This window comes from Aotus nancymaae, unplaced genomic scaffold (assembly GCF_030222135.1).
Source record: "Aotus nancymaae isolate 86718 unplaced genomic scaffold, 86718_ANA_hifiasm-v0.15.2.pri h1tg000010l, whole genome shotgun sequence".
NCBI classification, from domain to species: domain Eukaryota; kingdom Metazoa; phylum Chordata; class Mammalia; order Primates; family Aotidae; genus Aotus; species Aotus nancymaae.
The window spans coordinates 32668568-32685154 of NW_026988421.1; the positions used below are offsets into that span (position 1 = coordinate 32668568).

The following is a 16587-nucleotide window of genomic DNA, read 5'->3' on the forward strand; positions in this document are numbered from 1 at the left end:
CTCCAAGGATTCCAGAAGCCCAAGTGTATGAACAAGTTCAGGAATAAGAGCGGCAGGGCTTGTCCTTCCCACTTTGCTGACATGGAAACTGAGTCAGGATACATGCCCACCAAGTAACAGAAGAACCACACTTGGACCTTGGAACACTGCTGAGATTAAACACAGATCTGAATGGAGGTCCTGAGTGCAGAGAGGAGCCTGCTCAGCTGCGAGGAGGGAGGCAGGGTCAGGAGAAGGGTATGGCAGTTGGAGAATCTGTATCACCCCTTCCCAGAACGTCCTACCCAGAACCTCACGCCCTCTGCCTGCCTGCCAAAAGGAAAGCAGTCTGGGGCCAGAATAATTCCCCTAAAGGTAGCTGCTTCTCCTTCTTCATGGCCAGCTCCAGAGCAGCCAGGAAAGATCTCATCCCCCAGAGTCATTTAATACACTCTCCACCCAAATCTAAGGACTGCCTTCCCTCCTTCCACCCCAGACCTGGCAGCAGAGCTCATGGAACAGAAGAAAAGCACATCCTCATTCCCCAATTGCTTGTGGAGACCATGGCAGAGGGACAAGTTTAGGCCAAAGGAAGGAACGTGAGCCAAACATACACCCTCTCTGCAGTTCAGATCCCCAGACTCAAGGTTTAGAGCCCTGGAAGGCTGACGCATAGGAAAGAGAGGGAAAAGGAAACCTGGGGTTGCCCTGGGCACGCAGCCATCGGAAAGTCTCAGTGCCTCCTCCCACTGCAAAGGTGTCTCACATGTGCCAAAATGCCATGTTCTTTCTTAGAGCTGTGCACAAATCCTATGGCCCACCTCTCTCCCTTCCTTTCACCTGTCCTTAAAATTTTCTCTTCACCCTGAAACTCTGGGATCAGATGGACTTCAAGTCCAGACCCTCCACCCAGGCATTCTCAAGTAGACTTAAGCAAGTTATTTCATCTCTGAGCCTCAGTTTCTTCATCCACAAAACGGAGGCGGTTATAAAATCCTCGTAGCCTTATGAGGCTTCACCGAGGTAAAGCCTGTAAGGCACTCACTGCAGCCTGAGTGATGAAATGCAGATACTGTCATAAAATTTGTACCAGGACCTTTCACCTCCCGGTTTCGCTTCCAGCAATCCCTGACTTTACAACAATCCATAAGCCATTAACTGGGGCAATATTAGACCTATAAGGATTCTTCCCAATAAGACACATCCATCACTCAGAGTTACAAATGCAGAGTTCATTTGGGGACTGGGTTAACACATCATCTTCCCTTTGAAGAGCTCCAGCCCTATATTTAGATCTGCACTGGGGAGCCCGGGGCGATCGGTACCCATCCATTCACCTGACTCTCCATCATCTGCAAGCATCCTTCTCAAGCCAGACAGGCCTCTCGCTCATCTCTGATCTATCAGTCATCTCCCTACACCCGTCTTCTCTGTATCCATCCACTTACCCAGCCAGCCAGCCAGCCACTCACAGTAGTTCACTCTCTAGGCCCCGAGGCCCTGATCTCCCAAGCAAACCATTCAGCACCAGAAGGATTTCACCACCTCAAAATGGTGTTCAGGGAGTGCCTGGCAGGGCCGACTGGGGTGGGATGCACGCTTCCTACCCTCCTCTCCCAAGACAGGTAGAGATCATGAGCGGAGCCACAATGTCACAGCAGGACAACATCACTGAGAGCTGCTGCCCAGTTCAGGGAGTGGCCTGGGGTCACTGCAACTGCCCTTTAACTGAGTTATAAGGTGACCACTTGCAGGTGAATTGTATCCTTCAGTGGCTACTGCCTGTATGCATTTTTCTGAGCTGCTTCTCAGTGGCACATTGCCCCAGGGGTCCACAGATGACATATCTGTCTAGGTTCACCTCTTCCTGCCAGCCTGAGATGGGCAGCATCTTCCATTCACCTGGCCAGGGCCAGGCCCTATGACAAGCACTTAGGACAGGGGGAGGGAGGAGGGTGGGGGAATGAGTAAGACAGGCTCCCTGCCCTTGAGCAGTGTACTGACTAATTAGGGGCAGCAGGGAAAAGGACCCTCGCCATCGCTGAGGTCTTGTGAGCTGTGGGTAAGCTTGTGTGTAACATTTCCCCCTTCTTGGGGCCTCACTCAGCACCATTTTCAGGTGGTAGCTGATTCCCAACCACTTTTCCATTACAGAAATCGATAACTTGAATTACTCCAAAATAACCAACACTTTCATGCCCCTGCAAAGCTAATTTTTCTGGGTCTGCATTTGCCCACGAGTTTCTCTCTGGTCTGGAATCTGTCTTCTGTCTTTATGAGTCAATCCAGGTAGAGAAGTCTCTCGTCTGCCACGTCTCACTCTCGTGGCAGAGTGAGAGTGGGATTTGAAGTTGGAGACTTAGGTCCAAGTCTCTGCTCTGACACTTACCGGCCCTCGTCAAGCTACCTGACCACCTAGAGCATCAGTTTCCTCATCTGTAAAATAACATTTCAACACCCCAGTGTTTGAGAATTAATGGAATAATAATGTACATGAATGTTCCTGGCATTTGTTAGGGAATCAGTGAACCCTTGGATAAATATCTGTTTACTCTATGCCAGAATCTGAAGCCTGCTATAAATCTATATCATGAGGCCATTGTATAATGAGGTCCTAGTGTCACTTCTGCAATAACAGTAATATCTTACATTGGAGAAACAGATGATCATTTATAAGTAGATGCATTCTCATGATGACAAAGCTGAGATTCAGGAAAATGAAGTGAATTGCTGGAGGTGGGAAGGCAGGCAGCTGGCATAGCCTTCTGACTCCCTTCACACTGTCCCACCTCCTCCATTGTCCCTGGTTCAAAACTCAACGCAGCCCCAGGATCCTGCACGTGAAGTTCTGCTGTCCAGCAGATGCTGAAATGGCAGGCCCTTTGAACATCCTCTTGGAGGAAGAGCTGTGAGCTTGGTGCAGGCTGCCCTTGGCACTGCCAGGAGAATAAATCCTCCAAGTCCCCCAAGAAGGGTCATGCAGAAACCCCCAAAGGCTGGGCTCTGAAAGGAAGGAACAAAACTGACATTACTGAGCACCTATTTCATGCCAAGCACATTCACGGCAGTTTCTCACTGACTCTTCAAGACCCATTGTTGTTAACCTTTTTAGGAGCCTGTGTACCCTTTTGAGAATCTGCTGAAAGCTGTAGATTCTCTCCTCAGATAACTGCACATAATATGCACAAGAATGCAGTCGGGTCAAGGTTAAGAACTCCTGGGTGTGAACCTGGGCTGTTTTAAGGTTTTCTTAGGCATCAGGGACCTTCCCTGTTAGAGGCCCCACCCTCAACAGAGCAGACATTACATTTTCATACACACACACACACACACACACACACACACACACACACACAGTAACAGAGTTGCAGTTGTCTGTTTGGCATATGTGTTACATTTCCAGATATTTAGCAAAACATTAATTTCTTGTTTGTTTGTTTTGAGATGGAGTTTTGCTCTTGCTGTCCAGGCTGGAGTGCAGTGGCGTGATCTCCGCTCACTGCAACCTCCGTCTCCCAGGTTCAAGTGATTCTCCTGCCTCAGCTTCCTGAGTAACCGGGTTTACAGGCTTGCGCCACCACACACAGCTAACTTTGTATTTTCAGTAGAGATGGGGTTCCACCATGTTGGTTGGGCTGGTGTCGAACTCCTGACCTCAGGTGATCCAGCCACTTCGGCCTCCCAAAATGCTGGGATTACAGGTGTGAGCCACTGTGCCCGGCACAAAGCATTAACTTGAAGTCTGTCCTTTCTTTTCCTATTTTGTAGTCAATAGGCTTTTTTGGTGAATTTTATTGAAATATATCACTAGTACAAACTAGTACTAGTGATATATTTCACGCAGACTAGGGCTAGTGATATATACTAGTATGTACAAATACACAGCTCCTAAGTGTACAGTTTGGTGGATTCTCATGAAGTAAGCACCCCTGTGTAACTGGCACTCTGCTCAAGAAAGAGAACATCCTGAGCTCCCAGAAGCCCCTCAAGTCCCCATCCACTCACTACCCCCACCCAGGGTAATCGTGGTCCTGACTCCCAACACCAAAGGCTAGCTTTCCCTGTCTTTGAGTTTCATATAAGGGGAACCACATGGTGCATACTCTTTTTTCTATCTGGCTGCTTTTGTGGAACCCAAAAACTTTTTATTCAGGTCTCAGACATTTTCAGAGGCCTATGAAAGGCTTATAGGCTGCAGGTACTGTCAAAACCAGGGATTCTCAGCCCTATCTTCACCTTAGAATCACCAGGGGAACTCTTTAAAATCCTGATGCCCATGCTGTCCTCCAAAACAATTAAATCAGAATCTCTGGGGATGGGATCAGGCATCGGTGGTTTTTCATACTCCTAGGTGACACCCATTGCCACCAAAGTTGAACACCTCGGGTCTAAACAACTCTGTGAGGTATTAGTCTCCCTGTTTTACAGCTGGGGAAACTGAGGCTCCAAGAGTCTTCATGTGTTAATGTCATGAAGCCAGAGCTCAAATTCAGATCTGATGTGGAGTGGCGTTTGTCTTGCCTTATCCCTGGGTGAATAGTAAAACCCAAACCAGGTGGTGACACCTCCTGCCTGGGCCCCCTCACTGTGAGTCCTTCTAGAGGTGTGGAGGGGGATGTGGAGTTTCCTAGGCTAGCAGTGCCACGAAGACAGCCCAGGGGCTGGCTGTACGGAGAAAGTCACCGGACTCCACCTTTGTCCTGCACCTCTGGAAACCACAGAAAAATCCCTGCGGGTGGCAGTGGCTGCCAGCCGGGGAGCTGTGGGCGTTTCACAACAGCTCTAGTTCTTTCTGCCTCTACCTTTGATTCCTCGAGTGCAGTGCACAATTCTGCCACTGAGTGGCATCTCGAGCTTCTGTAAACCCTGTGGTTTCACACACACCCTGCCTGCAGCCAAAGGAAGAAAGCCAGACAGCAGGGTGCTGGCGAGGTGAGAGGAGCTCGTGCTTCAGGAGCTGGCTGGGGCCTCACATGGGACGTGGGGACAGTCTGGCTGAGGCCAGAGCTGCTCCTGGGTCTTGACGGGGCCTGTCCAGGGCTGGCAAGGTGGGTACAGGGACATGGCTACAGCCAGACCCCGGAGAGACAGGCCACTGCCTGTAACTAAGCCGGCAGAGAGAAACCACACCTCCCCAGGCCCACAGTGAGTCGGGTGCCCCACTGCCCTTCACCGGGCTGCCCCACAGCCCACCCACACTCCTGTGATGCCCTGGAAGTGGAGGTGCCAGCCCTGCCTCAGGCATAGCTCCAGGTCCTTCCCTGGGAATCTGCCAGATCCTAATCCCGGGACAGCTGAGGCTCTCAAGCTGCTGAGGGGCCTCTGAAACTGGATCTGTCTTCTTCCCTGCAGTTTGGAGTCAGATTGCCAAGATTCAAAGCCAAGATCTGCCACTTCCCGGTTACTTAACTTCCATGAGCCTCAGTTTTCCCATATGTAAAATGGGAAGTAAGAATCCATACCATAGAGTGTTGCTGTGAGGATAGAATGACTGATTATGTAGAGTCTTAGCCTAGTGCCTGGCACATAGGAAGTGCTAAATAAATGTCAGCCACTATTGTTTATTATGATGATTACTATTTGAAAATGGAAGGATTGAATGCCTCTCAGTTAAATAAGCACCCAGATTTGGTTTTACTGGTTTAGTAAATCCTCACCCCCTCCTCTCTAGAAGAGCTGAGCTTGGGTTCAAATCTGGCCTCAGGGTAGAACAAACTTCCTATCCCAAAACAGAATGAACCTGCCCACATGTTAGAGAACACCCTCACTTGTGGCAACCCACACAGGGCCCAGGTTCCAGCAGAGGGAGTGAGCCTAGGCTGCACACAGCTCCAGCAAGCACCAAGCTGCCCTTAGCGGCAGTGAGAACAAGCATGAGAACCACCCAGAGGGGACTGCCCAGCCCCCACCCCAGAGGCTAGAGCCGTTGTCCCCACAGTCTGATGAGCTCCTCTCTAGGAACAGACCTGAGTGTGTGACTCCAGCCTCCCTGCAGCCTTGGGCAGCTTCCTGGGTGCCATCCCTGTGGTATCAGGAGACCTGGGCTCCAGACTTGGGCCCTGTCATCGTCAACCAGCTGTGTGGCCTGGGGCAAGTCACCCACCCTCTCTGGACCTCAATGACAGGATTCAAGTGATCTTTAAATCCCCTCCCAGTTCTCACATATGGTTTTAGCAAAGTATCTGGCACATAGTAGGTGCTCAATAAATTATAAAATTCAAGACACAACTCTGCAGGGTTCCAACACCCAGCTACTTTCTCCACACTTGATCTTAGCCAAGAAGCTGAGAAGTGATCATCTGGCTACTTTCTCATCTTCAGTTCTGAGTGACCTGTGCGATCCAATTCCCAACAGGACCCAACCCAGGGGAAGAGCTCAAGAAATTAGGATTCATTGATATAATTAATTGATTACTATTGGCCTGGCTTTCAGTCTAACCTGTTCCCCCGCCCAAGGCTGTAAGTGCCCCGAAGATTTCAGACTAGAGGCGCCGAGGTGTCTGCCTCCCAGTATACTACAAGCTCCAAGAAGACAGGGTCCATCCTGCCCACCATGTCAGGTCTGGCTCAGGCAGCCGAGCATCCCCTCATAGGTCCTGGGGCACAGAACTGACCCCCCATCATCATGGGGCAGAGAAAGCATCACAGAGCCTCATGCTGGGCAAGTCCTTTTATTGAAAAAAGAAAAAATAAAAAGCCATGGCACTGCCTGTGCCCAGCCCTCCCATGGGAGATGCACAGGTCAGACACAATGCCCAGCCCACAGTGGCCTTGGGTGGGCATAGGCTGTGGCCAGGTGCTGCGGCGGAGCCCACTGAACTGCAACTCTCCAGGGGGATCCTTGGCCCAGGACTCACTTGGGCCCAGGACTTCCAGAGGCCGCAAGGACTGGGCCAACCCTCTCTGCTCTCTGGGTAGGCCCTTGCTTCCCACATGCTCCTCCCATGTCCAGTAGAAAAGCAGGCCCCTCTTAGGTTCCAGAAAGCTACCTGCAGTGGCTGGTCTTCACATCCACTTCTAGCACCTCCTGCCAACTGAGGCAGGCAGCCCCCTTCATTCCGTCTTCAGGACACCAGGCCCAGGGGCGGCTACCATCCCACCTGCTCCTCCAGGCCTTGGAAGCCGGGCATCATTGGCTGGACATCTCCTTTTCTTGCAAGGAAGGAGTCTGCCTTTCCCTTGCAGGCTGCTGGCACCTTTGAAGGTCCACAGAAGCCTCGCCTACAAAGCCTGAAAGAGCCCCAGACCTTGGGCAGGCTGAACACACAGTGTCTGTAGCCCCATTGTCTTGTCATGGGGAGCTGAGAGGGGGCACCGAAGGCCACCAAAGGTTGGCTCTGCTCTCCTAGAACCCCAATTTCTCTTCCACTAGAATGTACCCAGTAAAGTCAGCAGGTGGAGGAGAGGGCAGAAAGAAAAGCCAAGCTGGTAGCCCTAGGGAAGGGGCAAGGGGCTTTGGGACATTTATTTACAGGGGCCCAGGCTGGACCCACGCAGGGAAGAAATCACAAACCATCAGGTAGTGAAGACAGCAGGATGCAGAGAAGCAGTCATTGGCCTAGCAGCCAGGGGGAACACACAGGCACTCACACACACATGCATTCACACGTGCACTCACCTGCACACACACATACACATGAACACTCATACACACATGCTCGTGCACATGCATGCACTCACACATATACGTGCACACTTGTGCACACGTGCACATATACACACACAGGTGTGCTTACAGATGCACCCACATTCATACCCTTGTGCACTGGTGCACACACAGGCGCTCACACACATGCATGCTAACACACGCAGACTCACACATGTATGCACGCTGCACTTACACACATGTGCACTCACATATACATTCGCACGTGCATACACACAGGTTCTAATTTCAGGACACTGGTCCAGTTCAGGAGGTTCAAGCCCCGCATGACTACATCTCTCTCCACGAAGTTTCTCCAGACCCCCATATAACCTCCCAGAGCCCCAGGCTGTGTGCCCCACAGCCAGCACCTGGCAGCCTGCAAAGTCTCAGAGTTGGATGCTTCTGGGCAAGGCCAAGCTGGCCTCCCAGCTCTGGCTGCAGGACAGGAAAGCCCTAGGTCTAGAAGAGGTCAGGAGTGGCCTAACAGCTCCTGACCACAGCACCCATCTCCCCACACCTTGAATTTGGTGGAGGCAGGATCATAGACAGGCCGGGGCCCTGCAGGGCCATGAGGAGCAGACACTGGGAGAGAGCCACGGGACGCAGGGCCCAAGGGAGAGAGTCCTGGCAGACATGGGTTTTGGGATGAGGGGTCATGCAGCGTGGGAATCCTCTATGTGGCAGACCTGGGCCCCCTCGCGGGGTTGGGAGAGGAGCTGTGGAAGAGAGGGGCCGCCTAGGTTGTGTTCCCACCCCGGCCTTCCCTAGAAAGATCTGTCTCTGTGTGGCACAGACCACCCCCATCGGGAAGGGAAAGCCCCCAGGTCAGGAAATGGACCGACCCAGCGGGGGGTGAGGGACAGGGGGCATATGTTGACGGCCCACAGGACATAGGAGCCCCATCACCCTCCCTCCCACCCCAGGCAGCAGGGTGGGCCCAGAGAATGACTCAGAAGCGGGTGCTCTGGTAGCGCAGCCGCCGCAGGTCTGCGAGGCCCTCACTCCGGCCATACACCTCCCTACAGGGACTCTCGGCCAGTCACCGGGCCCCGGCCCCACCACCCCCACCACTGCTGCTGCCACTGCCACTGCTGCTGCCACTGCTGGAGCTGCCGCTGCTGCACCGGTCCTCATAGATGGAGATCTCAATCTGCACGGCGGTTAAGGAGAGCTGCGAGCCCAGCTGCTGAGCAGCGGTCGGACGTGAACCAGTGGATGGAGGCTGCCAGGGGAGTGGGAACGTGGGCTTGTGCTGCTGCCTAGACAGTAGGGCTGTGGAGGGCTGGAAGCTAGACCCCTCCCCAAGCCCATCCACGCACATTACTTAGCTAACAATTAGGGAGACTTGTAAGGCTGGCCCCTGTGCTAGGCACACAGCCGTGACCACAGCAGACAGGGTCACTGCCCTGATGGAGCTTACATTCCAGTGGGTTTAATGACCGTATCTCAGGACACAGATGTGCCCAGGGAGGTGGTGTTACTGCACAGGAAGTATGAGAACTTCAGTGTCCTGAGTTCAAATCCTGACTCAGGCACTCACAAAGCTGCATGACCTTACACCAGTCACTTAACTTGTTAGCCATCAATTATTGCATCTGCAAAATAGGGATTAGGAATAGAATCTTGGGGTTAGTGTGGAGAGGAGATGAAACGTATGTAAAGCACTCAGCACAAAACCTAGCACATAGTAAAGGCTCAATAAAAACAAGTACCTCTCACTGGGCTTTGTCAACATGTGACTGGGTGTCTGTGGCTTTTTGACTGTTTCTCCTCAGTTTTCCAGTAAACTTTATTTTTTAGCAATTCTACTCGTGTTGCTGCTGCCTGGGGGGAGGGATGTGTGCACACCCAGGTCACACTGTTCCAGGTGGAGGTGGAGTCCACAGAACCGAGCCCCACTCCTGTCCAGCCTCCCACCAGGACTGAGACCTTGGGGGAGTCACCTCATCCTAGACCTCATGTCTCTCATCTGCGAAAGCAGGACAATGGGACCTGCCAGGGGAAATTCCATGAGTATTCCATGAGACCGTGGACCTGTTAATGAATGTGGTGATTTGCATATTCCTGGAGGGGTCTTTGTGGTTAAGGGTGAGCCTGGGCACAATTCCTGACTCCCACATTCATCAGCTGCACGGCTCTGAACAGGTTGCTTGGAATAATCAGAGCAACCCACCCGGTAAGATTATGAGAAGTACATGAATTCATATTTTCAAAGCACTTCACATGGTGTCTGGCATATTCTAAGTACTGATTACATGCAGCCCACCAAGTGCAAAACCTGAAACTCAAAAGCCTCCAATAACTTACAGTGGCGGAGAAGGGCTGAGGACCATCACTGTGGGGGATCCTGGGAAAAACTTAAATGGAGGCCCCATTTCCTGGCAGCCTCACCAGGATCTCTACTGGTTGGCAGTCCTGTGCCCTCACACAGAACAGCCCAGAAGGATACAACCCTCATCCCACGCTCCACAGGGTCTGTGAGTAGGAGGCCTCGAGGCGCAAAGATCTTCTCATTCTGCTCCTGGATATAGCGGGAAATCTTCTTGAGAACCTGCAGAAAGAGGAGCCGGACAAGGATGAGCAGCCCTGAGGGAGGGGACGCATGGTGGGGTGGGGGGTGGGGGCACCTTCTCGTAGTGGGTCTCCATGCAGAGGAAGATGAAGTAGGCTGTGGCGCAGGCTAGGCAGCCCTCGAGGTAGGAGCTGCCCCCAATCTTCTCAGCCTCCGCATAAAAGCCGTTGAGGGTCTTCACAGTCTCCTCAAAGAGCTGCCGTTCGATCTAGAGAAGGGGACAGAGCCAGGCTGTGGTTAGTCTCCCTGGAGTGTGGCAGTCACAGGCAGGGCCGGGGGTGACGATGGGGGGGCCATGTAGATGAGGGAGATGACACTGGCACACAGGCGAGACCAAAGAGGCTGCAGGCAGAGCAGAAAGAGCACTGGCCTGGGAGTCAGGAGACTGGGGGGCCAGTCCAGACTTGGCCATCAGCTGGCTACGTGACCTGGAACTAACAGCTTAACTGTCTAGGCCTCAGTTTCCTCATCTATAAAATGGGAATAAGAATGGCTGCTTGTCCTCCCTTGGAAACAGGAAACTCCCATGATATCCTAGATGTTTTCTGCAGGAAATCAGACAAGTATTCTAGTGACTTTGACACGTCCCATCTTGCTGGTTGTGAGAGAACTCGGGACTAAATTCGTAGGAGCTCTCCATGTTTGAATGGGACTTCATGAGACTGCTTCAGTGAGACCTCAGGGGCTTCCTGGGCATCTCTCCAGGAAGGAGCATTTCCTTCTAGCTCAGAGGTCACCCACAACACCACAGGCCTGTGTGTTTGGACACCTAAGAAGCTGTTCTGCCTGCATCCATAATAGGAATAGCTAATATGTAGTAAGCACTTTCTATGTGCCAGGAAATGCATTCTTTCATTTAACCCTCATAACAATTCAATGAGAAAAGTGCTACTGTCATCCCCATTTTACAGGTGAGGGCTGCTCTGTGGTCCTAAGGCCACACGAACCGTGGACTGCTCTGTGGTTCCAGCCACCACCATCTCTAGCCCCTTCACTGGCCTGCCCCTGCCCTAACTTCCTGTTAAAGTCACATTATGTCATAGCTGTGATCAAGAGCTCCCACCATCTTTCCATCTGTCTATAAGTAAAATCCAAGAAGCCCTTACAGTGCCCGCAAGGCCCTCCATGGCCTGGCCCTGCTACCCCTGGGCCCATCTCCTCCTCTCCTCCTCACTCAGTCCCCTGCTTCTTGAAATTGCCTCAGGCCCTTTGTGTCTATCTCCTTAGCTGTCACCCTTTCCCCTGCAGGCTGCCATGATACCCTTGACACCCTCGGGTCTCACCTGTGCCCCGGATCATCCACCTCTCCCCAGCACACCCGACCCCCCTGACACCCTCCCCTTATTCTTCTAGTATTTGTTACCTCCTGAGCTAGGTATATTTACAGTTAACCCTTGAACAACACAGGTTTGAACTGTGTGGGTCCATGTATACATGAATTTTCTTCTGCCTCTGCCACGCCTGGGACAGCAAGACCAACCCATCCTCTTCCTCTTCTTACTGAACCCGCTCAACATGAAGATGACGAGGATGAACACCTTTACGATGATCCACTTCCACTTAATGAGCAGTAAATATATTTTCTTCTCCTTATGATTTTCTTAACATTTTCTTTCCTCTAGCTTACTTTATTGTAAGAATGCAGTATATGATATACATAACACGAAAAATATGTGTTAATAAACTGTGTTATCAGAAGGCTTCCAGCCAACAGTAGGCTACTAATAGTTAAGTTTTTAGAGAGCCAAAGGTTATATCCAAATTTTTGACGTGCAAGGGATGGGCACCCCTAAACCCATGTTGTTCGAGGGTCAACTGTATTTGGTTGCTTTTTTTATTTTCTATACCACCTAATAGAAAATAAATGCCATGAGTTTACTCCTATGTCTCTAGAGCCTAAAACATACTCAATAAATACTTAGTGAATGCTAAGCGCTCATTAAATACTTACTGAATGCTAAGTGAACTTGTCCAAGGTTACAGCTCTGACCCCAGAGTCTGTGCTCTTCACGGGGTAACTTCAGAGACCCTGGGAAGGTCACATTCCAAACTCAGCAGGTGTCAAAGTATCAACATAGTAGCCCTATTTTTCACACTCTTTACAGTACCTTCTTCCCCATTTGTGCAGCAGGACCAGAACTGCTCACACAGTTTAGGGACCTCTCTGCCTCTCTAGAATGAAAGCTCTGTCCAAGAATAGTTCGAAGTTTAGGAGTTCCCAGCCACTGCCGCTACACAGACCTGAGGAGAACTCCTAGAGAAAATCCAACCCATTTAGTCCATGCCACGAGCCCTGCTGCTCCACACTGGGGGCCACCCTGCCCTAAAGGACAAGCATGCTAAGGTGAGAAAGAGACCCACATTCTCTCCGAAAGCTGGCTTGGGGTCATATCAGTACAAACCATCCCCGCCCCCACTTCCCAAACCCATTCAGATCTGCCTGGGCTGCTGAATGGATGGTCAGGTTCAGTCTTCTGGCCTCCCCAATCCCAGGCCCACTCTAGGGCAGCCTAGGATGAAAGCCACAGACACCCCTGGACCAGGAGCAAACCTCAGCAGCTGATGCCTCACAGCAGCCTGAGGTCCATGACCCAACTATCTGAGTCTAGAGGCAAGGCTGTGGGCAGAGCCCTTGGCTGACTGCCTTTGATACCACCCAGCAGACTGTGGGATGGAGCATCCCACTCTCCCCTTCACCCCAAGCAGGAGAAGGGAAAAGCAGCCTGCAGCTCTTCCTTTAGGGTCTCTAAGCTTTCCCTGCAAGACTGTGATCATGAAGGCATCTAGTTTGATCTATACCCATGAAAAATGCAATTGCATCCGCAAGAAAATAAGAGTCCTGTGAAAAAGCAGAGAGGCAGGGCATTTAAGCCCATCTGGTACTTACTAACCCCGGTAAGTCACTTCCTATTTCTTGGCCCTTGGTTTCTTCTGCTAAATGAGAGGGATGGACTAGTGTGGAGCTTCTCAAAATTTCATGCATATCTGAGTAACCCAAGGAATAGGTTAAAATCCAGATTCAAATTCAGTAGATCCAGGGAGGGACCCGAGATTCTGCATTTCTATCAAGCTCCCAGATAATGCTGATATTGTTGATCCACAGGCCACAGTTTTAGTAACAAGAACTTAATGGTTCTCAGCTCCAGCTGCACACTGAAATTATCTGAGCAGCCTTTAAAGCCTATGAGGCCCAGGTCTCCCCTACCAGGAGATTCTGAGTCAATGGTCTAGGAAAGGGGAGGATGGATCAGAGCAGCAAAGACCACCACTTCCCCGCCCTACCCAAGCTGACACCTGCAAGTTTCCTTTTTCAAAGTTTCCAGTGCCTCTAAGGTACAGCCAAGGATGAGAAGAAGCACTGTTCCAGAAGACCAGAAATTCTCCAAGTATAATCTATGAACCACTTGATTCTGATTCATAATGGGAATTCCTCATTAAAAATTAGGGCTTAAGACCTAGTATTTGTGCCGGGCACGGTGGCTCACACCTGTAATCCCAGCACTTTGAGAGGCTGAGGAGGGCAGATCACTTGAGCCCAGGAGTTTGAGACCAGCCTGGGCAACATGGCAAAACTGCATCTCTACTAAAAATACAAAAAATTAGCCAGGTGTAATGACACGCACCTGTAATCCCAGCTACCTGGGAGGCCAAAGCAGGAAGATCACCTGAGCTGGGAGACAGAGGCTGCAGTAAGCTGTGATCACACTGCACTCCATCCTGGATTTCCATCAAGAAAAAAAAAAACCGGTATTTGATAGCACAACAGGGTGACTATAGTCAATAATAATTTAATTGTACATTTTAAAATAACTAAAAGAGTATAATTGGATTGTTTGTAACACATAAACATCTGAAGTAATGGATACCCCATTTGCCCTGATGCGACTATTACACACGGTATGCCTATATCAAAATATCTCATGTACCCCATAAATATATATACCTGCTATGTACCCACAAAATTATAAATGCATATTAAAGTTTAAACAATCATGATTAAAATTAATTTTAAAATTAAGATTTAAAATTATGCTGATTCCAGAGCCCCACCCCTAGAGAGTCTAATATAATTGCTTTGGGCTATGACCTGAGCATCAGGATTTTTTAAGCTCCCCAGAAACCTCTAACGTACAGCCAAGGTTGAGAACAGCTGCTAATAAATGGAGATTCCTGAGCCACAATCCAACAACTGAATCAGCACCGCTGGACAACACAAGTATCATCCAGTAGGACTCAGGAATTTCCATTTGTTTAACAAACTCTCTACATAATTCTTAGGCAACTGAAACTTGAGGGCTGCCGGACCAGAAAATCCCTGAGACCCCTTCAGCTCTAACTTTCTATGAGGAGACAGTAAGACAATGTTAAAAACTTTTTAAATTCATCCTTTTGAAGTGGCTGAACAGTCTATGTGTCCTATGATATTATGGGTCATATGATCCTGGAAATAATACATTCCAATAAGAACCTCAGTTCCATCACAGCCCTGGGTTCCAAGTGTAGAAAAAGGCATCCTTACCCGGCTGTCCAGCTCTGGGGGGAACTTGGTCTGGAACTGACAGATGGTCCCATCGCTATAGTCTCTCTGAATAAAGACCTTAGTGGCCAATGAGGCACTTCGCCGGAGCTCCTGGAGATTGTGGACCTGAGGAGACATATGGGCAGCATGCACTGAGAGTGATCATCCATCTCAGCATCTCCCAAATGCAGGGGCTTCCCAGAATGCGGGTCTTCCAGCACTAACACCAGGAAAGTCCCCAGCATGCGGGGACAAATTGGGCATGCTACAGGTGCTCCAGGAGGCCATGGGAGGCAGGGTTGTGGGGTCTACCCAAGAAGTTGCCCTGAGCTATCCCAGAAAGATCTTTTAACAGCCAGGCCGGGCATAGTGGCTCATGCCTATAATCTCAGCACTTTGGGAGGCTGAGGTGGGAGGATTTCTGGAGCCCAGGAGTTAAAGGCTTCAGTGAGCTGTGATTGCACCACCGCACTCCAGCCTGGATAACAAAGCAAGACCCTGACTCTAAAAAATGTTTTAACAAGCCTAAAGCAGGGCCAAAGTTGAGCCAAAATGAGAAGTTCTGAAACCAACATATTTTAACAAAAGGAACAAGACCTACTGGTGGCAGATCCAATCACCCCTCCCCCATTCTCTCTCTCTCACGCACACACATGCATGCACGCATGCACACACACACAGAGCAGAACTTTTCATACTTTCATTCATTTGCCAAGTACCAAGTGTTCACAACTTGTGAGGCCCTGTGCCTGGGGAATGCAGCACTCAACAAGACCCCAGCTGTGCTGAGTGGAACTCACAACAGAGTTGAGGGCAGGGAGCATGTGAGACAGCGGAATACTGATGCACCCCTAAACTCAGAGACTGGCATCCAGGCCAAGTTTTATGGCCCCAGCCAGAGACTATCCCAGATGCTTTTCACATCCAGCACTTCTCCCCACAGGAAACAAAGGGTCCATGAATGTCCAAACTTCCCCAGAGAATAGTGGGGACAGAGGCCAGAAATGAAAGAAATAGCCTTCCCTGACAGGAAGGAGAGGGGCAATTTCTGTCCCTTGTGCACACCTGTGGACTTGACATTGACACAGACTCTAGCGTTTGAGGGGAGTGGGCTCAATTCCACAGAACAAGGCCACTTTTTCCACCTTTCCAGCCTCAGTCACCCACAATCGAGACAAGCATCCCACTGGTTGAAATATGCCCAACATTGAGACCATGTGGAGACCAAGCCCCAAAGGCAGAGTGAACAACAGCCAGTTCATCCCATGTAATTAAGCTGGATCCATTCAGTCACTCGGCTCTAATTTATTGAGTCTCTCCCAGTGCCAAGCTCTGGGAGAGCTGAGCAAAAGAGTCTGTGAGCTCCAGGGAGGAAGACAAGTAAGTAAATATATAATGAATTAGACAGTGACAAATGCCACAGAGCAGTAACATCTTACCCAGAAATCCTCACTCAGAAAAGGCCTCCTGAAGCCTGTGTTGAGTCATAAAGGAAGGCCAGAGGTTACCAGTGGTAGGGGACAGGTGGGGAGTGTGGAGAGGGAGGAAAAGGCAACCCAGCCAAAAAGAGAAGCTTGTGCAAAGTGACGAAGATAGAGCACATGGTCTACTACAGGCGGATTTCAGCAAGACTGGAGGTGGTTTGCAGATTAGATAAGAAACAGTGGGAGATGAGACTGTAGAGAGGCAAGGGTCAGATCACAAGGGGCAGGAGGGGTTCCTGCTGAAGGGGAGGATTTAAGATGAAAGATACTTAAACTTGCTTAAACACTGGGGAAAGACTTTGTTGAAGATCAGTTGGTCGTAGGTATGCTGCTTTATTTCTGCGCTCTCTATTCTGTTCCATTGGTCTATGCATCTATTTTTGTA

At 50.4% G+C, this 16587-nt stretch overlaps 1 protein-coding gene and 1 pseudogene across 2 annotated transcripts in view; one reads left to right on the forward strand and one right to left on the reverse strand.

Moving 5' to 3' along the window:
- Positions 1 to 11964, forward strand: part of CRTAC1 (cartilage acidic protein 1) — a 164786-nt gene extending 152822 nt beyond the window's left edge. Inside the window, exon 15 of one of the 2 annotated variants that reach the window (XM_064373998.1) lies at positions 8653 to 9345. In XM_064373998.1, coding sequence (XP_064230068.1) covers positions 8653 to 8792 — 140 coding nt within the window. In that variant the 3' untranslated portion in view covers positions 8793 to 9345. Of the gene's footprint in view, positions 1 to 8652; positions 9346 to 11606 lie in introns of those variants that run through there. The other variant, XM_064373997.1, reaches the window with a different exon arrangement.
- LOC110568732 (uncharacterized) lies at positions 4435 to 5224 on the reverse strand (annotated as a pseudogene).
- Positions 11965 to 16587: the final 4623 nt, after the last annotated feature.